Source organism: Rattus norvegicus, chromosome 6, assembly GCF_036323735.1.
Source record: "Rattus norvegicus strain BN/NHsdMcwi chromosome 6, GRCr8, whole genome shotgun sequence".
NCBI classification, from domain to species: Eukaryota; Metazoa; Chordata; class Mammalia; order Rodentia; family Muridae; genus Rattus; species Rattus norvegicus.
The window spans coordinates 60,684,003-60,710,423 of record NC_086024.1 but is presented as its reverse complement, the minus strand read 5'-3'; the positions used below and the strand labels follow the sequence as shown (position 1 = coordinate 60,710,423).

At 36.7% G+C, this 26,421-nt stretch overlaps 1 protein-coding gene across 12 annotated transcripts in view; it reads right to left on the bottom strand.

The window, feature by feature from the left end:
- Dgkb (diacylglycerol kinase, beta) overlaps positions 1 to 26,421 on the bottom strand; it is a 756,320-nt gene that overhangs the window by 413,997 nt on the left and 315,902 nt on the right. For all 12 annotated transcript variants that reach the window (XM_063262362.1, XM_017594328.3, XM_063262364.1 and 9 more), the window contains 3 exons: positions 21,138 to 21,223; positions 19,395 to 19,484; positions 7,074 to 7,234 (listed from right to left, as the gene is read on the bottom strand). In XM_063262362.1, the coding sequence (XP_063118432.1) occupies positions 7,074 to 7,234; positions 19,395 to 19,484; positions 21,138 to 21,223 (337 nt within the window). The remainder of the gene's footprint in view (positions 1 to 7,073; positions 7,235 to 19,394; positions 19,485 to 21,137; positions 21,224 to 26,421) is intronic.

Below are 26,421 nucleotides of genomic sequence, written 5' to 3'. Positions count from 1 at the left end.
GGGAAAGGGATTACATTTGAAATGTATATAAAAAATCCAATAAAAAAAGAAAGAAACAGAGCCGGAATGGCTAGAAAACCTTACAATTTAGAGTACACATGAAGGAATCATGAGTTAGATACCAGACACTGAGTGTAATATTTGATGTTCACAGCTGGTTATTATTCTTACTCCAATCTGATCATTCCTTACTATGACTCCACTGCCACATTTTCTAATGGGCCCATGTGTCCTGTACCATTGTTTATGTGAACTATGCAATTATTTTTAAATCTAGGAGATCACAGTTAATAAATTGCAGTGAGTCTCTGAAAAGGCCTTTAAACATTGTTGGAACTACCAAAGAGTAAGGTGACATGATGTTGGACTGAATGCATTCTATATTAGGTGATGATGGATATAGCCTGGAGAGGCAAGGGTGGGGGGAATGTATGATTTAAAGAGATGACTCACATGTCAAGATGAAAAGGGATGAAGTTTTGATGGTTAAGTCTTTTTCATAAACTTAATGGAATCTAAAATCACTTGTGTGGAAAGGACTCCTGGCATGCTTGCGTGGTGTTTCTTTATTAGGTTTTTTTTCTGGGAATGCCTGTGAAGGAGTATGAAGATTTGAATAATTGAAGTGATAAGGCCTGTCCATGATGTGGGCATCATTTTTTTTTCATGTGCTGAGATCTCTGACTGAATAGAAAGGCAAAAGCGAGCAGAACACAAGAACCCCTGGCTTTGTGCTTCCAAACTATGGATGGAATATAACAAGGAACATCAATTCCTGCTGCAGTGACTTGCTATATTGGATTGTGCATTGCAATGCAAAAAATAAGACCCTTCTCCCTTAAGTAGCTTTTTTTTGTCCAGTTTTGTCAAAGGCAAATAAAACATATAACTATACATGAGAATGTTTTTAAATTCATATACTCTTCACAGTTGCCTGTTATATAAGCTTAGGAGTCCAACAGCTGATTGATGGATGAAGGGAAGTTGTTATGCATATAATAGGTTATTTTAGTCTTCTGTAAAGAATATGAAATCATGATTCAGGGACATGGAAACAACTGGGTATTATCATACTGAGTAAATTACTCAGATTCTAGAAGATGAGAATCATACATGTCTTCTCTCATGACTGTAAAGTGTGATTCCTACAATTTTAATAGGTATATAAAATTCCATATGCAAATGAAATAGAAGTGAAAATGTCTGTGAGAAGGAAGAAGATTAGCAGGAAGAGAAAGAAGGGTATGAGGGTGTTGTTCAAAGTACATACTATAATAATGTAAATATCTTTATGAAGCACAACACTCACTGTATACAATAACATATTCCAATGGTTTTCAAGCCATATACATATCTAATAACTGCCATTATTCATACTAGTAAGACTAGAAACATTCAAAATGTACACTAGTTGATTTTAGGGACCAATGATATGCTATATATGATTACCTAGCAATAGAAAGGAAAAGTGCATTAATACAACTTAAGCTGGTTATATTTAGCTTCAAAATTAGGCTAAATGATGAATTATCATGTGGAAGACGATGTAACTCATGATGTCTTTCTTTTGAAATGTTGGTGAAATATAAATATTGGAGGCAGGAGAGGATCTATTACAGATTTGCGTTTGGAAAGGAATTTGTAGCTGGGTACCAGAGTGCTTATGTAGTTGATAAAACATTAGAGACTCAGGGAAAATTTCTTTAAGTCATTAAGTGATTTAATGTTCATCAAAGGATTGAGTTTAATTATATATGAATTATTAACCCAAAAAGTTGCCAACTTTACACTTCTCACCTAAATGAATGTATAGTAAGACTTCAAAATAGGATCAAATATACTATATTTTTCTTGCAATTAATAATGACAATGGTCTTACTATCATTTAAAATTTGGCAATTATTAATGTCAATATCTCAAGTTTTATATATGTAATTATATGTATAAATATATGTGTAATAGGAACAACAGCATAAGGGTAAATTAATAGGTATTCTGATGAGAAATTCAATCAAGTAATATTTAAATTTAAATATATTTATATTAATATAACTATTAATATAAGAGAATGAGCCTATGCTTTTTACAAAGTATTAGTAGTGCATATACCAGAAAACTATTTACATGGATTTGAATTAAAAGAAGTGAAATATAATACTATTAATAACTTATTTTAATCTTTCTAATGGTTGGTTATAGATGTAAAATATGTGAACTTTTTTTTTTTTTCAATTCAAACACCCTTTATTCTTTTATTCTTATTAGGACACTGACATTGATATTTTCAGAATTTTATATATAATATTTTTGCATACATACCATATTATACATTAGACACATACTTTAGTACACTACATATTTATATAGTATGTAATATATTATATACACATTATACATAATGCATACATTTATATTTATGGTATGTATATATGCATATGTATGTATATTTTTATGAGAAAAATATATAGGCTCATCTCAAGAATATTAGAAAAATTAATAGAACAATATATATATATATAAGTCAAACTGATTACATTGGTTTCACAGTTTATTTTCAACAAAGATAAAAGTGTTAATTGTAGGGAAAAAGGTGAAAGAGTTCATGTACAGAGCATGGGATTTTAATACACATCTCCAAAGCATCAGGATAAATAACAGAGCATGTTATCTGGAAATAATGAGGAAAGCTTTATTTTCCATAAGACTAGAAGTCCTAGAAGTTGAGGGATAATACATTAGAATTCTGCCTACTGTCCAGTACAAAAGGAACTGACTCAGAGACAATGGACATCAGAATTTAAGAACAGTGTCTTAGTTACGTCTATATTTTTGTGATAAGATTGACATGACCAGAAACACTTACAGGGTAAAAAAGTTTATTGGAGGATTTAAAGTTTTAGAGGCTGAGTTCATGACCAACATGGTGGGGAGCATGGTAGCAAGCAGACAGGTATGGTGCTAAAGCAATAGCCAAGACTATATCTTGATCCACGAGCATTAGCAGAAAGAGCTGATTCAGAATGGCATCGACCTTTCAAACCCACCTCCAGTTACATAAGTCCTCCAACAAGGTCATACTACAAGACTGGGTAATCCATTTCCACCAACTGCACACTAATATTCAAATATATGAGCCTATAAGGACCATCTTCATGAAAATCTCAATAAATGTGAACTTTTTTTTATTAACTTGAGTATTTCTTTTTTTTCATGGGTAAAATATGAGTGAATACTTTTTATTTTATAAAACAAAAATATTTCAATGAGTAATGAAAAGATTTTTGATTATGCAAATTTAAAAAAATACAAATAATCAATTACCTATCAATGCAAGTCAAAATCAAACCTTGTGGATTGGCAAGATGAAATGGTGGGTAAATGTACTTGACACCAAGTCTATAAACCATAATACCATAACTTGAGTATTTCTTATATACATTTCGAGTGTTATTCCCTTTCCTGGTTTCCGGGCAAACATCCCCCTCCCCCCTCCCCTTCCCTGTGGGTGTTCCCCTCCCCACCCTCCCCCCATTGCCGCCCTCCCCCCAACAGTCTAGTTCACTGGGGGTTCAGTCTTAGCAGGACCCAGGGCTTCCCCTTCCACTGGTGCTCTTACTAGGATATTCATTGCTACCTATGAGGTCAGAGTCCAGGGTCAGTCCATGTATAGTCTTTAGGTAGTGGCTTAGTCCCTGGAATCTCTGGTTGCTTGGCATTGTTGTACATATGGGGTCTCGAGCCCCTTCAAGCTCTTCCAGTTCTTTCTCTGATTCCTTCAACGGGGGTCCTATTCTCAATTCAGTGGTTTGCTGCTGGCATACGCCTCTGTGTTTGCTGTATTCTGGCTGTGTCTCTCAGGAGCGATCTACATCCGGCTCCTGTGGGTCTGCACTCCTTTGCTTCATCCATCTTGTCTAATTGGATGGCTGTATATGTGTGGGCCACGTGTGGGGCAGGCTATGAATGGGTGTTCCTTCTGTGTCTGTTTTAATCTTTGCCTCTCTACTCCCTGCCAAGTGTATTCTTGTTCCCCTTTTAAAGAAGGAGTGAAGCATTCACATTTTGATCATCCGTCTTGAGTTTCATTTGTTCTAGGCATCTAGGGTAATTCAAGCATTTGGGCTAATAGCCACGTATCAATGAGTGCATACCTTGTGTGTTTTTCTGTGATTGGGTTACCTCACTCAGGATGATATTTTCCAGTTCCAACCATTTGCCTACGAATTTCATAAAGTCATTGTTTTTGATAGCTGAGTAATATTCCATTGTGTAGATGTACCACATTTTCTGTATCCATTCCTCTGTTGAAGGGCATCTGGGTTCTTTCCAGCTTCTGGCTATTATAAATAAGGCTGCGATGAACATAGTGGAGCACGTGTCTTTTTTATATGTTGGGGCATCTTTTGGGTATATGCCCAAGAGAGGTATAGCTGGATCCTCAGGCAGTTCAATGTCCAATTTTCTGAGGAACCTCCAGACTGATTTCCAGAATGGTTGTACCAGTCTGCAATCCCACCAACAATGGAGGAGTGTTCCTCTTTCTCCGCATCCTCGCCAGCATCTGCTGTCACCTGAGTTTTTGATCTTAGCCATTCTCACTGGTGTGAGGTAAATCTCAGGGTTGTTTTGATTTGCATTTGATTATGACTAAAGATGTTGAACATTTCTTTAGGTGTTTCTCAGCCATTCGGCATTCCTCAGCTGTGAATTCTTTGTTTAGCTCTGAACCCCATTTTTAATAGGGTTATTTGTCTCCCTGTGGTCTAACTTCTTGAGTTCATTGTATATTTTGGATATAAGGCCTCTATCTGTTGTAGGATTGGTAAAGATCTTTTCCCAACCTGTTGGTTGCCGTTTTGCCCTAACCACAGTGTCCTTTGCCTTACAGAAGCTTTGCAGTCTTATAAGGATTCTATTTCATTTAATTTTTGACAAACACTAATTTTCTGTATTTATAGGATTTTAAGAGAAATTAATTATTCACTTCATTTATTAAGAACTTGACTATAGTAGCAGCTATTTCATAGATTTTTAGTTGGATATTATAATATTTGTATGATAGATATAAAAATAAGCTACATTTTTCTTTCCTTATAAAGGAGAGCATTTAACTGGGGTTGGTTTACAGTTTCAGAGGTTCAGTCTATTATCATCATGGCTGGAGGCATGGCAGTGTACAGGCAGAGACAGTGTTTTTCTATAAGGGTGTTCCGCTCCCCAAAAACTCCCCCCCTGCCATATCTTGAGACTAGAATACAGGCTTTTGATCCAGATCTTGAGTAATAGTGAACATGAAAAGCTTTAAGCCATGTAAGGTGCCATACAACTTTAATCCCAGGAGACAAAGACGAGCGAATCTCTGAATCCAAGGCCAGGCTGGCCTAGGTGAAGTATGAATCCAGGGATGGTTCTACCTGCCTTTAATCCCAGCATTCAGATTCAGAGACATGCAGATCTCTGAGTTCAAGGTCAATCTATAGAGCAAGTTCCAGGACAGCCAAACCTAGGCAATGGAGGATGTAATATAACAAAATGTAATAGAATCATGTTCCAGCACCAGTAAGCTGCGGAACTCTGAAGTTTCAGCTATGTGGATCTGGCTTAAGAATCAAAAATAGAAAGGACTACTGCTACTGAGTCAATTATGCTGGTTAATTAGAGCTAAGAAATTAGCAGTAATTAAGAAGAGATGAGCATCACTGAAGTGAAATCTTCTGGCAGGGGTTCTCTGAGAGTACAAGGAAGCTGTGTTTCGGAGATAGTCAAGGTTGTACCTAGTACTGCAGCTGGATTGGTAATGGTAAGAATCATTCAGGTGGTACTGGTTTTGAGGGCATTAAAGTGTCATAGAAAGCAGCTGAGGCTGGGCACTGTGAGAGGCCAGGGAAGGCTATTGGTGAAGGTGCAGCACAGCCCAGGACTGAAAGGGTCATTCAAACAAGTCGAATCTTGGCACCATGAAGGGATCCTTTGAGAGGCTATTGGTGAAATCTATTTGCAGTGGAAGACTCCAGTGAGTGCAAGATGCCAGTTCTGTGGAATGATTACCAATAATGGCAGCAGCACTGGAGTAGAGTCAACCAGAGCCTAGAGTGTTACAGAGGGAAGAGCGAGGAAGTGTCCCAAGCCCTTTGGAGGAACTCAAAAACTCATGAGTGGATTGGACACTGGAACAAGAAGTTGTAAAGGTGAAGGTACCTTAGATACTCCGAGTATGAGTCAAGCTGGGTATGACTGATGCTAGAGCCATCAGACAACTGCCAAGGGAAGCTATTAATAGGGAGTGGAACCAGCCAAAGAGAAAGAATTGCATTACAGGCAACCAAACTGAAAGGAGTCGGAAATCTGGAGAGCTTTGGCATCAGACATAGGATGCCCAGTTCGTAATTTGTCCAGGCTGATTTTGATCTTGTTTGGTCCAGTATTTCCTTACTCTGACATTTTGGAATGGTATCGCATACCCTGCGATGTTGAAGGTGTGCGATCTGCTCTTTCGCTTTTGATTTCATAAGACATTTTACATATTTTCATGAATTATTCTTATCATCAACAAAGTATACACATGCTGTCAATCATTCTAAGTTCGATTTGGTAACAGAAACAGTCAAACCAGAAGTGATAAGTGTCCTTTGTATAAGACATAAAATTTATCAGTTACTGATAGTCTCCCTTTAAATCTACTCTTAAGTCATATTATGCATCAGAACAGGCATTTCTGAGTCAGAGAGATTGGTCAGCATTTAAGAGCACTAGGTGTTCTTCTAGGGGACCTGGCTTTAATCTGCAGCACCTCACATCATGGCTCCTAAACATCCATAAATACAGCTCACCCCAGCATACAATACCTTCTTCTGCCCTCCATGGGTACCAGGCATACACAGCAGTACACAGATACACAGGCAGGGAGAACACACTTGGATATAAATATAAGTAAATAAATTTTGAAAGAAAAAAGTATTTCCTAACAGAATGTTAACATAAATTGTTTATAATCAATAAAATTTCATAGATTCAGACATTTTATTGAATATTTAAGACAACCAAAAAGGATAAGATTTAGTGGCAAATCTTACCACGCCAATGGAAAAGTAGTTGTTGATGATGCTGTAAGGCACAGGGTCTCCTTTCTCGTCTTTGTCGTTGGGTGTGACTTCAAACTTCCACCTGTCCAACATGATTTCTGTGCTGCTTTCAATGTCTTTTAGGATCTTCATAAGATTTTCACCTTCATAACCTAATGAATAAATGTTACAGGAAGAAAGCATATAAACCAATTAAAGGCAGTTACACTTCTATGTGTTTGCTGTTTTGTGTGAATTATTCTAAAGCCAAGTAGTCCATTTTAATGATAAATTTAATGTAAATTAAGAATCAACAACTTGTACCAAAATGCTGAGCTTAGTTTTCATTTGCAACAAATATTTCTTTTTTTGTGGTATAAATCCTCACTTTACCCAACTGTCAAAAACAATTCTATTATGTATCTTTTCACACTTTGGTATCAATACATTAAAATGTGATTAATTATAATCTGCAATTCTATGCTACGGAAGCATGCCTCTATAAAAGAATGCCACATTCCACCTCATTGTTGAAGTCTCAAATTGAATTGTCATGTTAGACTTTCCATATGTGCCTGTTCTTCATGTTTCCTTTTAGCGACAAAGAGAAACATTAAGAAAATAAGCTGTTCATTTTTGGCACATTTCATTCTGTTTTATAATTTATCTACTCTTAGTGTACCCATGCTTTCTGGATAGCTGTTTGTTGAATTTTCAACATGGTTACAACTCAGAGAACACTTTTTGGGAAGCCACCTTTCAACATAAAGCATCAGATGCCTGGCTTTTGTAGCCTTCAGCCCCTGTACTCAGAGCTGCTCTTTCTTAGAATCAGTACAAGTGCATTATATTTGTCTGTCCATTGGTTTCTGCATTTTTCTTATCACTAATGCTTCCTTTGCTAAAGTGCTAAATCCATGCTTTAATGAATTAGCTCTGGGTGATCAATGTGCTACGACCGATGGTCAATCCCCGCAAGTTGATTTGATATTATATTCTCTTGTATTTATCTGTGAGTGTATGCCGTCCATCCAGTTAGGACTGTAGACTAACCCAGGAAATGTTAATGTGCTTGTTTCTTAACCTCCCTCCAGATTAGCTTACTCACCACCCCAATATCAGATTTGCTCTGAGGAGTAAATTAGATATGCATAAGAAGTTCTTAGCATATGCATCTTAAACATATGGAATAGAACATTCTTAACAACATAATACTAGTAATCATGGGGCAAATGACATTTTTGAACAGACAAAAGCAATGCATACATATGCGGGCAGTGCTACAGTGAAGCCAAGGTAAAACTAGGGTAAACCTAGTGAAGGTCCTCAGGCTATGGGGTTCCACGTTCAGAAACTGATGATCAGGGAATTAGCAGGATCACACATTAAACTACAAACAGATCAAAAAATATGTAACAGAATCTATAAAAACTGAGAAGCGTAGGTGTCCAGGGTACAAGCAGTCCAACAACATGCAGTGGAGCCAACAGATAGCAGACTTCTCCCGAGGTAAATCACTCAAGCTCACACCTTTAACACCAGAGAGGATGTGGACCTAAGAAAGGATCTGGAGTTGACACAAGGAAAGGTACTTGGTCCATAGCTTCCATAACATATTGTGGAAACTGTGGTATGAGGAAGAGACTGATGATGACCCTGAGTTAGATGCCCAGGTACACAGCATTCTACAACAGTAGAAGCAGGCTCAAATTGTGCCACAGCTGTCTAATGATAGCATGGAGAAGCACAGAGTTTGTATAGGAAAAAAGTATTGGAGAATGAAAACAAAATATAGGAGTTATCTAAATCAGGACAGGTCATTGACTAGTTTGAAAAAAATAAACAGATTATGCAAGAGTTTTGAATCCAAAGCATTGAGTTGTATCATAGAATGGCAAAAAAATAAAAATACTATGCCAAAGGCATAGAAACTATTTTAAGTAGTAGAAGAACATTTTCAGGGTTGGGGATTTAGCTCAGTGGTAGAGTGCTTGCCTAGCAAGCACAAGGTCCTGGGTTCGGTCCCCAGCTCTGAAAAAAAGAAGAAGAAAAAAAAAGAAGAACATCTTCAAACATAGAGAAGTAGATGTTCATAGATGCTCAAGAAGCATATAGAAGATGAAATATGCCTAGAAATGAAACTACCCATAGCATTTTATATTAAAACACTAAAAAGGCTGAAGGAAAAGCTATTAGGAAAACGTATTTAAAGCTGCAAAAAAGTAAGGGTAAGTCACTTCTTAATGTAGTTCCATAGAGTAATATCTAATTCAGCAATAGACACTTTTTTGAAATTATTTTATTAGATATATTTTCTTTACTTACATTTCAAATGTTATTCCCCTTCCCGGTTTCCTGTCCATAAGCCCCGATCCCCTTCCCTCTGCTCCCCCATACATCCTCCTTACTGCACCCCCTTCAGTTTCCCCCACCCTGGGGGTCCAACTTTGGCAGGACCAAGGGCTTCCCCTTCCACTGGTGTCCCAACAAAGCTATTCTCTGCTACATATGCAGTTGGAGCCTTGGGTCAGTCCACGTATAGTCTTTTGGTAGTGGCTTAGTCCCTGGAAGCTCTGGTTGGTTGGAATTGTTGTTTTTATCGGGTTGCAAGTTCCTTCCGCACTTCCAATTCTTCCTCTAATTCCCCCCAAGTGGGTCCCATTTTCAGTTCGATGGTTTGATGCTAGCATTGACCTCTGTATTGGACACGCTCTGGATGTGTCTCTCAGGAGAGATCTATATCCGGTCCCTTTCAGCGTGCATTTTTTAGCTTCATCAATCTTATCTAGTTTTGGTGGCTGTATATATATGGGCCACATGTGGGGCAGGCTCTGAATGGGCATTCCTTGAGTCACTGCTCTAAACTTTATCCCCTCCTATGGATATATTTTCCTCCTTTTAAGAAGGAGTGAGAATATTCCCATTTTGGTCACCCTTCTTGAGTTTCTTGTGGTCTGCAGATTGCATCTTGGGTAATTCGAGCTTTTTTGGCTAGTATACACCTATCAATGAGTGCATACCATGTGTGTTTTTCTGTGATTGGGTTACCTCACTCAGGATGGTATTTTCCATTTGCCTATGAAATTCATGAAGTCATTGTTTTTGATAGCTGAGTAGTACTCCATTGTATAGATGTACCACATTTTTTTTAATCCATTCCTCTGTTGAAGGGCATCTGGGTTCTTTCCAGCTTCTGGCTATTATAAATAAGGCTGCTATGAACATAGTGGAGCACGTGTCTTTGTTGTATGTTGGAGCATCTTTTGGGTATATGCCCAGGAGTGGTATAGCTGGGTCCTCAGGTAGTTCAATGTCCAATTTTCTGAGGATCCTTCAGACTAATTTCCAGAATGGTTGTACCAGTCTGTAATCCCACCAACAATGGAGGAGTGTTCCTCTTTCTCCACATCCTTGCTAGTATCTGCTGATACCTGAGTTTTTATCTCAGCCATCCTGACTGGTGTGACGTGGAATTTCAGGGTTGTTTTGTTTTGCATTTTCCTGATGACTAAGGATGTTGAACATTTCTTTAGGTGCTTTTTGGCCATTTGATAATACTCAGCTTAGAAGGTTTTGTTTAACTCTATACCCAATGTTTTAATACGGTTATTTGGCTCTCTGCAGTTAACTTTTTGAGTTCTTTGTATATTTTGGATATTAGTCCTTTATCACATGTAGGGTTGGTAAAGATCTTTCCCCAATCTGTCGATTGACATTTTGTCCTAATGATAGTGTCTTTTGCCTTACAGAAGCTTTGCAGTATGTAAGCTTTATGAGGTCCCATTTTTTGATTCTAGATCTTAGAGCATAAGCTACTGCTGTTTTGTTCAGGATATTTTCCCCAGTGCCCATGTGTAAAAGACTATTCCCCATTTATTCTTCTATTAGTTTGAGTGTATCTGGTTTGATGTGGAAGTCCTTGATCCACTTGGACTTAAGCTTTGTACAGGGTGATAAGCATGGATCGATCTGCATTTTTCTACATGCTGACCTCCAGTTGAACCACCACCATTTGCTGAAAATGCTATCTTTTTTCCTTTGAATGGTTTTGGCTCCTTTGTCAAAAATCAAGTGACCATAGGTGTGTGGGTTCATTCTGGGTCTTCAATTCTTTTACACTGTCTATCTGTCTGTCTCTGTACCAATACCATACAGTTTTTAATCACTATTGCTCTGTAATACTGCTTGAAGTCAGGGATGGTGAGTCCCCCAGAAGTTCTTTTAGTGTTGAGTATAGTTTTCACTATCCTAGTTTCTTTTATTCCAAATGAATGTGCAAATTGCTTTTTCTATCTCTATAAAGAATTGAGTAGGAATTTTGATGAAGATTTCATTGAATCTGTGGATTGCTTTTGGCAAAATGTCCATCTTTACTATATTAATCCTGCCAATCCATGAGCATAGATCTTTCTACCTGCTGAGATCTTCCTCAATTTCTTTCTTCAGAGACTTGAAGGTCTTGTCATACAGTACTTTCATTTGCTTGGTTAAAGTCACACCAAGATATTTTATATTATTTGGGACTATTGTGAAGGGTGTCATTTCCTTAATTTCTTTCTCAACCAATTTATCCTTTGAGTAGAGGAAGGCTACTGATTAGTTTCTGTTAATTTTATACCCCAACATTGTGCTGAAGTTGTTTATCAGGTTAAGTAGATCTCTGGTGGAAATTTTGGAGTTACTTAAGTACACTATTATATTATCTGCAAATAGTGATATTTTGATTTCTTCCCTTCCAATTTGTATCCATTTGACCTCCGTTTGCTGTCTGATTGCTCTGGCTAGGATTTCGAGTTCTATATTGAATAAATAGGGAGAGAGTGGGCACCCTTGTCTAGTCCCTAATTTTAGTGGGATTGGTTCAAGTTTCTCTACATTTAATTTGATGTTAGCTACTGGTTTGCTGTACATTGATTTTACTATGTTTAGTATGGGCCTTGAATTCCTGATCTTTCCAGGACTTTTATCATGAAATGGTTTGAATTTTGTCAAACATTTTCTCAGCATCTAATGAAATGATCGTCTGGTTCTTATCTTTGTGTTTGTTTATATAGTGGATTATATTGATGGATTTTCATATATTAAATCATCCCTTCATGCCTGGGATGAAGCCTACTTGATCATGATGGATGATAATTTCGATGTGTTCTTGGATTCGGTTTGCAAGAATTTTATTGAGTATTTTTGCATTTGCATCAATATTAATAAGGGAAATTCTTTCTTTGTTGGATCTTTTTGTGGTTTTGGTATAAGAGTAATTGTGGCTTCATAGAAGGAATTTGGTAGTGCTCTGTCTGTTTCTATTTTGTGGAATAGTTTGGACAGTATTGGTATGAGGTCTTCTATGAAGGTCTGGTAGGTAGAATTCTGCACTAAACCCATCGGGTCCTTTTTTTTTGTTGTTTTTTTGAGAGAGAATTTTAATAAATGCTTCTATTCCTTTATGAGTTTTGCGGTTGTTTAGATGGTTTATTTGTTCATGATTTAACTTTGGTACCTGGTATCTGTCTAGAAAACTGTCCAGATTTTCCAGTTTTGTTGAATATAGGCTTTTGTAGTAGGATTTGATGATTTTTTTTAATTTCTTCAGATTCTGTTGTTATGTCTCTGTTTTCATTTCTGATTTTGTTAATTTGGGTACACTCTCTGTGACCTCTGCTTAGTCTGGCTAAGGGTTTATCTATCTTGTTGATTTTCTTAAAGAACCAGCTCCTGCTTTTTTTTATTCTTTGTATAGTCCTTTTCGTTTCTACTTGGTTGATTTCAGCCCTGATTTTGATAATTTCCTGACTTCTACTCCTCTTGTGTTCATTTATTTCTTTTTGTTCTAGATCTTTTAGGTGTGCTGTCAAGCTGCTTGATATATGCTCTCCTGTTTCATTTTGCAGGCACTCAGAGCTATGAATTTTCTTGTTAGTACTGTTTTCATTGTGTCCCAAAAGTTTGGGAATGATGTATCTTCATTTTCATTAAATATTAAGAAGTCTTTAATTTCTTTCTTTATTTCTTCCTTGACCAAGTTGTCATTGAGTAGAGCATTGTTCAACTTCCATGTATGTGTGGACTTTCTGTCATTATTGTTGTTATTGAAGACCAGTCTTTGGGCATGGTTATCTGATAGGATGCATGGGATTATTTCTATCTTCCTGTATCTGTTGAGGCCTGTTTTCTGACCTATTATATGGCCAATTTTGGAGAAGGTTCCATGAGGTGCTGAGAAGAAGTTATATCCTTTTGATTTAGGATGGAATGTTCTCTAAATATCTGTTAAATCCATTTGGTCCATATCTTCTGTTAGTTTCTCTATGTCTCTGTTTAATTTCTGTTTCCATGATCTGTCCATTGATGAGAGTGGGGTGTTGAAATCTCCTACTATTATTGTGTGAGGTACAATGTGTGCTTTGAGCTTTAGTAAGGTTTCTTTTATGAATGTAGGTTCCCTTGCATTTGGAGCATAGATATTTAGGATTGAGAGTTCATCTTGGTGGATTTCTCCTTTGATGAATATGAAGTGTCCTTCCTTATCTTTTTTAATGACGTTTGGCTGAAAGTCTATTTTATTTGATAGTACAATGGCAAGTCCAGCTTGTTTCTTCATGCCATTTGCTTGTAAAGTTGTTTTCCAGCCATTTACTCTATGGTAATATCTGTCTTTGTCTCTGAGGTATGCTTCCTGCATGCAGCAAAATGCTGAGTACTCTTTATGTATCCAGTCTGTGAGTCTATGTCTTTTTATTGGGGAATCGAGTCCATTGATGTTGAGAGATACTAAGGGATAGTGATTGTTGCTTCCTGTTATTTTCATTATTAGAGGTGAAATTATGTTTATTTGTCTCTCGCTTGGTTTCGTTGCAAGGAAATTTTATTCTGTAATAGAAACTTTTAAAGACAGAAGAAATAGAATGATTGTCCTCAAGTTCTGATATACCAAACTTCTAAGCTAGAGAATTATACCCAACAAAACTATCTACTAATTTATGGCTTTACATCTAGTAATAATTTGATGAAAAGATTATAAAACCCTATACAAAATCATAACAGGAAAAGTTACATGTAATGAAATTAGAAGGGGTAAACTATGATAACAAAGAAGTCAGTGAACCTTGGAAGATTCTAAAACAAAGCCTTAAAATTTTTACTTCTCTAAAACAAATGATGTAATGATATGGATGAATGACTTACTTGCTGCACATGAGAAACCAAAATTAAACCAGGATAAATAATCTGAAAAGATGCATAAGTAATAATGATATTAAAATAGTAATGAAAACTCTATATGAATGTACACACACACGCATGCACACACACGAGAGTGGGAACATGTACACACACACATGATAGGGAAGAGGCAGAGAACAGAGAGACACAGAAAATGAGAGTCAGAGAAAAGTCTAATAAAATAAAAATAAAGAAAATACTTGAGAATAAAGCTAGTCAATAAAATAAGATAAAATAAGAGTAAAATAAATTTGAGGTTTGTTGTATAGGAAGGAATTCATGCCTAATATAGACTAGCTTAAGACCATACCTTGGAAGGTCATGGCCCAGGAAACTTATTACTATTGCTTTGCTAAACAGACATTTCAATTGCCTTCAAAACAGAAAACTGAGCAGAGAAAGGTTTAAGCAGGGAGGTATTATGGGAAGGAAGAAATGTAGAAGCTGAGAAAAGAGTTAACCAAAATGATGGTCTACAAAGTATGTGTACAGAAACATGGTGCTTTACAATTTCACCTAAAATACAAAATTAGAGGGATAGTTAAACATGTGTCACATGAAAGGAGAGAGGAGATCACACTAGGGGTTTAAGTATAGATGGGGCAAATAAGATAATAAAGAGAAGGATACAGGGTCAATCATGTAAAGTTAGGGATATATAATAGCACATGGAAATCTACTGGTTCGTATATAAATTAAAATATCTTTTAGTTAAAAAATAAAAAAAGCTTGAAAGGAAATACTTGCACTGGTGTACAATGCACTCCCAAAAGACCTGACTTACAAAATGAAAATCGCACTTCTGGGGAGTTGGTTACCTCCTCACAGTTACTGTTCAGGCAACTCTCAGATGTTCCCTAAACAGCATACACTATTGATAATTGTTCTCAGTTGCCTGACATAATTAGTAAATTTAAGGTATGAAGATGCTGCTGAAAACAACACATATTTTTTGGATTACTAGACATAAAGAAATGAATTTTGAACTGAAACAGCAAATGTCATCTCTTTTGGATCATTGTTCTAATGCCAGAGGGCTCTGTGCAAGACAGACTGAAAAAAAAGGAAAGAATTCAATAATATGACTTAGCTATGTGCCCTGCATGATATAATACTGACCTACCTGACAGGATGTACTCACTGATGCAGAATCAGAACTGTTAGGGAGGCAACAAACTGCATTCTGGTTAAATTGGAGGCTTGTTGTATAGGTGGGAATTCATGCTTCGTATGGTAGACACATCAAAAGTCCATAACTGGAAAGCTCATGGCCTAGGACATTTATTTCTCTTGTTTCGCTAAACAGACATGGCAAGATGTCTCCAGAGCACTTACATTTATACCTACAGTTTGGTGCTGCCCTCACCATGGTTGACAAAGCTTTGTTTGGCAGTGGCTCTTATTAATGCAGAGACTCATGCACAGTCAGAGCACTGAGAATGAGTGACTATGAGTGCAACAATGAAATATTTATATCCACTTTCCCCTCGCTCAGGATACAGGAAATATTGTGAGAGAAGGGTAGAAAGAACTGAAAAGCAGGAGAACAGTATAGTGATGTGAAATATCTCCTGGATACGGTATACCTGCGGCACTCATGAACCTCCACCAGTTGTCATTACCTGCAGAATGAGCCTTTCAAACTAGCATCATTGATGGGGAGAGTTGCTCAGAAGGCAGGTATGCCAGGCTTTTGTCAACTGATGGCAGTTGGAGCAGAGATAGTCATTTTCTTTGGGAATGGGGCCACTGATAGGTGGTCCATTCTCTATTGGATGGTTAGTACACCTATGCACAGACTAGCAGGACTACAAAGAATACATAATAGTGAAGGAGTCATTGTTGGGGAATGTCTTCAGGAAGCACTGAAAGACAGTAGTGAAGGGTGAACATGATCAAAATACTTGTACTAAATTCTCAAAGAGTAAGTAACGCTATTTTTAAAATTAACATTTTGGGGGGCTGAAGAGATGGTTTAGTGGTTTAGAGTACTGACTGCTCTTCCAGAGGTCCTGCGTTCAATTCCTAGCAACAATATGGTAGCTCACAACCATCTCTAATGGGATCAGTTGCCTTCTTCTGGTATGTCTGAAGATATCTACAGTATATGCATATCCATAAAATAAACAAATCTTTTTAAAAATGTTAATATTTGTGTGTAAAATAATCTCTGTATCTCTGACTTGTTCTGTTGCATACATAACCACACTCACTCATGCAAGTATGTTATTTCTTCCAAAAATGATAGCCTGAGTTGAAACATTTTGGGTAGCTTCTGTCTCCAACTTTTGACCTTTAGTTTACTAATTTGTTTAACAAGAAATTGTCAGAAGCTGTGAACAGTGGTTACATCTAATACATATGCATTACTTGAAGAACTCATTATGATAAAAGGAAAGGAAGAGGCATCATCCAAGACAGCATTGGCTAAAGGAGAATGAATTGCATTTGAGATTGACATGTTCAACCTCTAACAGCAGAAATTCCAATACTAGAGCCCATCATAACTCACATGCTAGATTTTAAAACAAAGTGCTTTTAAATAAATGAAGCAAAGATTAGAGTAAATAATAACTACAGGGGAAAGACTGAGTATTATCTTAAAATGTATTGTGTAATGTATAATTTTAAAGTATAAAAATTAATAATATGCTTAGAACAAGCCGCTAGCAAATCAAAGAATAGTTTAAACTAAAATATTATGTAAGAAACATTCTGTAAGACTATTCCAAGCTCACCAAGCCTAATGTCCATCTCCTAAGAACTGAGTGCTTTAAAAACTCCATCAGGCTTCTCTTTGTTTTTGTTTTAACATTTAAGATATACTTTATTTTTATTAGTTATTTATTTATGTTTCTTTTTTATTGGATTTTTTGATTTACCTTTCAAGTGTTATCTCCTTTCCCGAGGTCCCATTCATAAACCTTCTATCCCTTCCCCCCCTCCCTTCTTCTATAAGGGTGTTTCCCCTCCCCAATCACCCATCCCTTCCCGCCTCCCCTCCCTGGCATACCCCTACACTGTATTGGGCAGGATCCAGCCTTGTCAGTCCTCCCATTGGTGCCCAACTAGACCATCCTCTGCTATATATGAAGCTGGAGCCATGGGTCGCTCAGCTCCTTAGGTAATCTTTGGTTGGTGGTTTAGTCCCTGGAGGGTCTGGTTCATTGATATTGCTGTTTTTTTCCTATGGGATTGCAAATCCCTTCAGTTCCTTCATTCTTTCCCCTAACTCTTTTAGCCATTTCAACACCAGAAACAGTCACCTTCACGATAGTCAAGCACCTGGTAAAATGAGAACTCCTTAGGAAGGCCTTGTTGATCATCTAGCTAATGGTAGTAAATCATTCTTCCATAGCACTGTGCTTTGTTGAATGTAATGTATATCATTCTCCACAGATTTATAGTCCACATGGTTTATAGAATATTTAGTTTCTAAAAGGATAAGAGACACTAATTTATTTCCTCTCTACTTGGCCAGAATATAAGTAAGCACTTTGAGAATTCATCTCTAATCTCATTTTGTCTTATGATACAACCCCCATTTCATCCATCAATGATAATCATTTATGTGGTTTTATATAAATCTAACCTAAATAAACATTGATTTTTAAATTTAATTCACTTGGTAGCTTGAAAACAATAAATAATAAATTAACATTTCAAAGATCAAAACATTTTTTAAAACAAATCAAATGTATACCTCAGACTATGAATGAATACAGTTGTACTATGTCACACCGATAACTTCCTTCTCTTTAACACATGGATGAAAACTGGTGAACAGAGGCATCTTGTAATGGTTATTTCTTTATCTTTGACAGTCACATGGTCTTTCACTTATTATTACTATAATACATGTTTGAAAATGCAAAATAGAACATGTGGTACTTTTAATTTAGCTTCCAATTCCATTTATATAAAATACAACAGAGAAATAGGTATATATGCCACAAAAGTTTTCAACTGTTCCAAATCCAGTTACTTGGGAGGTTTTTATTTTGACTTTTTTCCAAATGACCTATTGTCTGCCTGAGTTCTATCCCAAAGGATTTCCATTCAGTATATTCAGGGTAGGGTCAACCATTTTATTTTTAACAACCTCCCTAAGGGCCTCTGATTCACAGTGTTTTTGGAGACTGTTTCAAATATCTTAAAGTATATTTAGATACAAAAATATTTAGAATTTAATGATTGTTTCCTTAGTATAATCTGCAGTTGGCTGGCAATCATTGGGTAGCTATAATGATTCAGCCAAGTCCTTTAGAGACTACCCTGAATTATTGTTTCCATGTGTACTCTGCTCGATTCTCCATCCTACTGTAAGTTGCATAAGACAAGCTCCTTACCACTTCTGAGTCCATGGAGAGTGAACCTGGTCCCCTCTGCTTACAAAGTCCACACCAGGATGATGGACCATTAGTATTTACCTCCCTGTGAGTGAGGGCTTTTTCTTACTGGTATCAATCCACTTGTTATTAGAAAGTATTAAGTATTACAGCCAACTTTGGGTACAAATAGAATTTCTATTATTGCCCTTCTGTTTCTCTTATACACAAGTATAGAGCACAGTGGTTATCATAATGCAAACTCCAAATAACACTACTTAGTATCTTCATTCTTGGGAAAGTAACTAATCGACATTTATTTTTCCAGTTTCAGGTTTTTTTTTTTAAATTTTATCACATTGTTCATAATTTCAGTGTGTAGAAAATAGGTTTTGTTCAATATCTAGTTATAACCTTTGAACATGCTCCAATTTAGGCTTTGATAACCTTTATCTGCTTTCTAAAGTAGAACATAATAGCAAATTAACAGACTGAACATTGCTTTGAGTTCTTAATGCATACATCTTATTTTCTACAAAAGAAAGACCAAGCCCTCGGAGTTGTTTTGAAAACTTGTCTCCCCAAATCCAAATCTGTATTTAATGTTTAATTAAAGCCTATCACCCAGTCTAAAATTCTTCACCTATCTGTCCCTTCAAACTTTTGATTATTTTAAGAATCTTAGTAAGCATAAATCGCCTCTTACATTACTATAACCACATGATAACTGTCATGCATTAAATGCAGTCTCCGGCTTTTCTAATGAATTCTATTGCAGCAGGCTTACCTCCACCCCACCGCAGGCATCTTGCTAGGTCATTGCCCGTCCCAAGAGGCAGGATAGCAACTGGAGGGTGCTTGACTACATTGGCCTTTTCTGTGGGATGAGCCAATGGAAATAATATTTTAACTCAAACTCATCAACATTGACAAACAAAGAAACTTACATTAAATAATTTCATGAAGTTCTTTTAAGCCTTCACAAGTTGAATTTTATAAACACAACTACAAATGGCAGGGTTTTCTGCTGTGCTAACTGATATATTAGATAAATATGTAGCACTCTTAAGGCAGTAATAAGTCCTTTCTAATTCATACAACAAGAAAACTTTTTAAATATCTTGAATGAACTCAAAATTTGCCTTGTATGTATGTTCATGACTGTCTGGTGTGTGTGTCTGTGTGTGTGTGTGTGTGTGTGTGTGTGTGTGTGCGCGTACGCATTTCTGTGTTTGTGCATGTGCCTCTGTGGTGTGTATGTTTGCCTCTTTTTTACATAGCAATAAATATCAACAGTTAAATAGGTAGGTTATGTAAATTTCTTTTGCAACATCAATTCCATGGACAGTTTAACATAATTGTTGACAGTTGAACTATGACAGTGAATGACTGTTAGGAATGCTGTTTAACTCTTCTTATTCATAGTACTTCAATATTTCAAGGCAAATGAACAATGCTTTCCTATTGGATGACCTGAAAAGATCAGGTTTGTTCACTTACTGTTTATTTAGCTTGACCTTTAAGCCACAAAGTCCTTTAGGTTCCAAACAGTATAGATTTGTCACCAAAGTTCTGTATGATTTTATTTGAATCATCACATGTCAGAAGGAAACTCAAGAATGTATTTTTCTCTTTTTTTCCTAAGTTCATGTCAGTGTGTGGGTATCTGTATGTTTGTGTGAATGTGTGTGTGTGGGGGGTATGTCTATGTTTGTATTTGTGTGAGTGTGTGTAATTCTGTTTGTGTAATTGTATGTGTATGAATCAGTTGATGAGATAACTCATGGATACCAGTACAATACCATTAAATGTGGGGCATACAACAAGCCAAAAATTACAGTCTTCACTTTAAAATCCTTTTACATGTTTAACTACTTATATACTTGCTCAGTAATTTTTATAATTCTAGAATTTTAGCATTTTCACAGGAATCATTTATAAATATTTTATATCTTTTATTAGGATGCCAATAACAGAATTTTCAATGACTATTTTCATAAACTAGTAGTAGATTGACATTATTAGATTAATAGGAGAAGTGTTCATGAGACTGTGTACTTTGTTTGACTAATGGCACTTAGGCAACTGGGGAGGGGAGCCCAGGCTGGGACTAATGCCTGCCACTCCCACCATGACATTTTCAATTTGAAATGTTTTTCAGTGCTAGCAAGACAGAATGTTCTGATCTTCATTTCTTTATAAGGAAAAAAAAGAAAGAAATTCTGTCAATTTGTTTGAATTAATACTTCTTTTGAAAGGACCTGTATCAAACAGAAATTACTCAATTCAAAGACTAAAAGTTTTTTAAAGTAAATATTTGTTTAAAATGTACCAGCTTCTAAATACCAATTCCTTCTATTTTTTTAAACTACTAATAAGTTCCAAGAAGGGGTACATCTGAAAAGAAAAACACAAAAATATTAAACACTCAAATTCATCAACTGTTAGATACTTATAGATACCCGATAGACAGAAAGATTGATAAAAAGAGCAAGAGCAGAACATAGGGTTAAACACAAGTCTTCTTTACCTATGCAGTCCAAAATCCAGCCCACAGTCCCATCTCCACCGCATGCTAACACTCTGAAGTCAGGGACATCGCGAAAAAAATGTAACCTGAAAAAGAAGTATTTGATGGCACATTTTTTACATTTAGGACATTTAGGAGAACTTCCTCATTTTTTTTTATTTTTAGCCTATTCTCTAATAACTTGTATGTTTAACTTACGAAATGTTTACTTTAAATTTTCATTGGTACCTTACATATCACTCAAATACATGTTTGTGGATATACATTTATATATGTTAAAATTTATATATTCTGGGTTCCGTAAAGAATATAATTTTTATAAACAGCCAAATTCAAAATATATAATATTAAATTATAACACTCATTTTAATATCCTCCCAGATATAATGAAAACACACATAATCCACACTAGCATAGGCTATATAATTTCTTTAACAAGTATTGTCAATCAGCCATTGTTTTGAAAAACAATATTTAGATATGATTACCATGTCAGTCAGTATAATGTGTTCAACACTTTTTATTCTGCACTGCACAGAAAAATTGTATAGCCTGCCGTTAGGATTCTAGCTTTCAGAATTTCCTTATGACTTTCAACTGGCCAATACAGAAGGCAAACTTCACCTTGTCATTTGACCTGGTGAACAGCATTTATTACCCATGAGTGCTCAAGCTTAATTGCGGGGTCAGATGTGCTAAATGCCCACTGTTCCTGCTGCCACTGCATGCGGTGTGCTCATTAACACAACCTACCTCTAGGAAGTCACAGAGGCAAGTAATGTATCCAGTCATACAGGCTTACATGCTATTTTGTAGCAAATAAAGAATAAAGAAAGGAAGCAGAGCAGAAGGTAGTGTACTCTCCTCTTTGTATCAGTATTAGGAACAATATGGCATGGACTCATCCAAGTCATTTTTCTCTATATCTATTCTTTGATATTCACATGTATGTATCCTATATATTTTATTTACTTTAGAATTTTATGAGAAAGGGAGGGGGAGGAAGAAGAGACAGACAAAGAGAGACAGAAAGAGTCAGAGAGACTACATGGTGTGATGGAAGAGAAGGCTAGAAAAGCTAGGGCTACTATTAGACACAGTTTGAGTAGAAAAATATGGATGCTGAGAACCAAGCTCTGGTCCCCTAGAAAGGGAGCAGGTACCGTTAAATCCCCTCATTCCTACTAAGTTCATTCTAAAAATGAGGTTTTTGTTTTGGTAATTTATTTTAACAAACCTAGAGGTTTTGTTAAATTTCTTTTAAACACTTTAAGTTTCTGAAATTTCTGAAAGATGTGTCATAGTCTCACTACAGTCAGGTAAAATGAATTCTTTAAGAACTCCTTTATTTATGAAAATCTCTATGAATTCTACATGGAATCATGTTGTATGGTAGTTGTCACATTAGATATGAGTGAATGGACTCCAACATTAAATAATTTGCCTTTATGACCATTTATACTATATCTGGTATTTCATCATTGTAGGCAGGAGAAGTGGTTCAGTGAGAACATTACTTTCTTGGCATGTGTGAGCTTCTGAGTTCAGTCCCCAATAACATGAATATTAAAAGCTTTTTACTACTAAAAATTATTATTGTAGTTACTATCTGAATCACATTAGTGTGAAAATCTGCATGTGAGTGAGGCTACTTTAGGGTACAATGTATGCTACTTTCATTGTACATTTCCTTTATTGCTTTTAATGAGTCAATTTCCAGAGTCAATAAGAGTGTCCAATTCCTTGAACGCCTTGAACAGTAAGTACATTTTAATATTTCAACATGACATCAAGAGCAAAAACACACGACTTTGATTGTGTGTGTGTGTGTGTGTGTGTGTGTGTGTGTTCATAATCTAATGTCTCTGTTTAGAACAAAGTTGAGATGTACCACATTTTCTGTATCCATTCCTCTGTTGAAGGGCATCTGGCTTCTTTCCAGCTTCTAGCTATTATAAATAAGGCTGCTATGAACATAGTGGAGCACGTGTCTTTTTTATATGTTGGGGCATCTTTTGGGTACATGCCCAAGAGAGGTATAGCTAGGTCCTCAGGTAGTTCAATGACCAATTTTCTGAGGAACCTCCAGACTGATTTCCAGAATGGTTGTACAAGTCTGCAATCCCACCAACAATGGAGGAGTGTTCCTCTTTCTCCGCATCCTCGCCAGCATCTGCTGTCACCTGAGTTTTTGATGTTAGCCATTCTCACTGGTGTGAGGTGAAATCTCAGGGTTGTTTTGATTTGCATTTCCCTTATGACTAAAGATGTTGAACATTTCTTTAGGTGTTTCTCAGTCATTCGGCATTCCTCAGCTGTGAATTCTTTGTTTAGCTCTGAACCCCATTTTTAATAGGGTTATTTGTCTCCCTGCGGTCTAACTTCTTGAGTTCTTTGCATATTTTGGATATAAGCCTTCTATCTGTTGTAGGATTGGTAAAGATCTTTTCCCAATCTGTTGATTGCCATTTTGTCCTAACCACAGTGTCCTTTGCCTTACATAACATAGTTGAGCATTTCCATAGGGTTTTGTTGTGACAAGTGACATTTTCGCTGAACAGTATAATCCAGACCTTGAATCTCTTCAACTGAGTGTCTGCTAATATTATTTAATAATAATTTTAAATATTCTGAGCAATATTTTTATTTAAATTAAAGTCCTTTAAAAGATATTTTTCACAGCTATGTAAATAATATACAGTTATATTTGAAAATGCATAATATTTAACCGAACACACAATCTGTTAATAAAATCCATGGATAGTTAGTGTGATTGTCACTCATTTTCTTGGGTAACATATATATATATATATATATATATAACATAAATATATAACATATATTTAACCTCTATTATACATGTTACTAATATTTTCTTCCATTCTTACACCATTTGATATACTTGTGTTATACGTAATGACAGAAATGGCTATAAACCATTCTGCCATTTTAGCAAAACATCTCTGACAACCTGGATATTCCCCTGTTCTTTTCTCCCTATAATTCTTCTTCAGCAACAGTTAGCACCTTTGAATACTGGGATGTCATGTGTATGCTTAAATCTTCATTCTGCATCTTCTCCTCTTCAGCATTGGTGCTGATTTCCATCAATGTTGTTGCCCTAGAAATTTCTATGTGTAACTGTCACATTCTTTCTACTGGTGAATGAATTTTCAACTATGTGAATATGTTTTTCAAATCCTTTCCAACAGGCACTGGGATGGTAGATTCATATTATCATAAAGATGCTTCTGTATGTGTTGCCTAATATTATGAGCATTTGATTCTTGTGGATTGGTAAATGTTCTTAATTTGACTTGATTTTAGTCACTTTTTTGCATATTTTCAGAAATACTTTATGAATCAAAGATTCCTCTTACTCAAATAACCATTGAGATGTATATTAGCCAAAAAAGCTTGTAATTCCCACAATACAACTCACAGACCATATGAAACCCAAGAAGGAGGAAGTCCAAAGTGTGGCTGCTTCATTCCTACTCAGAAGGGGAAGAAAATAATCATGGGAGGGACAATAAGTAAGGGATCTGGGAGGGAGAGAGGAGGAAGAGAGGAAAAGGAAGCAGGATCAGGTGTGGGAAGAGTTGGGGGAGAAGTACAGAGGATCAGGAAATTGAACAAAGGTGTGTAGCAGTTGGGATCGAGAACTGGGGATACCCACTAGAAAGTCCCAGATGACAGGGACCCAAGAGTTCCCCATGATAACATTAGTTGAAATATCCAATAAAAGGGAGAAAGAACCTGTAGAGACCATAGCCAGAGGTTAGGCATGATCCATGGTTGAGGGATATGGGCACCCACCCATTGAAAGAATATTAATCCAGAATTCCTCCTGTCAGAAGGAAATGAAGGGACACAGAGTGGAGTAGAGACTGAAGGAAAGGCCATCAAGAGACTGCCCCACCTGGGGATCCATCCAATCTGCAGACACCAAACCCAGACACAATTGCTGATGCCAAGAAGTGTTGACAGGGGCTGTCCCGTGAGATCCTGTGCCAGAGCCTAAGCAATACAGATGTGGATACATGCTGCCAACCATCAGACTAAGTGCAGGGACCCCAATGAAGGAGTTAGGGGAAGGACTGAAGGAGCTGAAGGGGTTTGCAACCCCATAGGAAGAACAACAATATTAACCAATTGATTCCTCAGAGTCCCAGGGATTAAACCACCAACCCAAAAGTGCACATGGAGGAATCTATGGTTCTAACTGCATTTGGCAGAACAATTGATGGGAGGGGAGCCCCTTGGTCCTGTGTAGGCTCCATGACCCAGAGTAGGGGAATGTTAGGGTACTGAGGTGAGAGAGGTGAATGGGTGGGGGAGTACCCTCATATAAAGAGAGGATACAGGGGAGGGGATGGGGCTTTAACTTGGAAGGGGAATAGCATTTGAAATGTAAATAAATACAGTAACCAATAAAAGAAAATATTGAAAATGTGCTTTGTAATTGTTTGTAACTCAGCTTTTTTCAGTTACAGTTCTCTAGCAGGTCATGGCCCTCATCTATATTTGCAAAATCTTTACAGGCTAAAAGTCTCTGAAAGCATGACAGCATAAGCAGGTATTCTCTGCAGTGATGTCTAACCAACCAAACTCCCCTCACCACTATTCTTCGACTCCATGGCGCTATGCCAGATGTACTTCAGGTTTCTTAAAATTGTCACCATTGGTTCGTCAGCACTTCTCTACCCCAAACACAAATCCCAGGTAACAGTCAGGCCAGCTCACCCTCTTTAAATGGATACTAAATGGATTGAATAATTGGCCTCTGACTAAATTTAGCCTCCACTCAATCCATGAAATTTTCTTTCAGGATTCATTTATTCCTCATTCCACTTAATCACTGAATAGGAGGCTAGAAAAATCATTTAATCCTTATAAATGGGAGGTTCCTTCTGCTTTTCATAAAAGTGGGAGAGTGTGCCTTCTTTCCTGGGCTCTTTATATGCAGAAAAATTAAAAACATATACATTATAGTAGCAACAGATTCTCTCTCTCTCTCTCTCTCTCTCTCTCTCTCTCTCTCTCTCTCTCCCCCCCCCACCCCGTGTGTGTGTGTGTGTGTGTGTGTATTTGTACGTCAGAAAATACTTCTGTATTTCTCCAACTTTCTTACCCACCATGTTGAGGCAAAGGAGTCACAAAGTCAATTTCCTAAAACTTAAAACTCAACTGAGCAGAGAATTCTGCATGAAACAGTGTCCAGTAGACAATTGGGAAGCGTGCTCTGACCAATCAGAAGAGAAGGTGCAGCTATGATATTGAA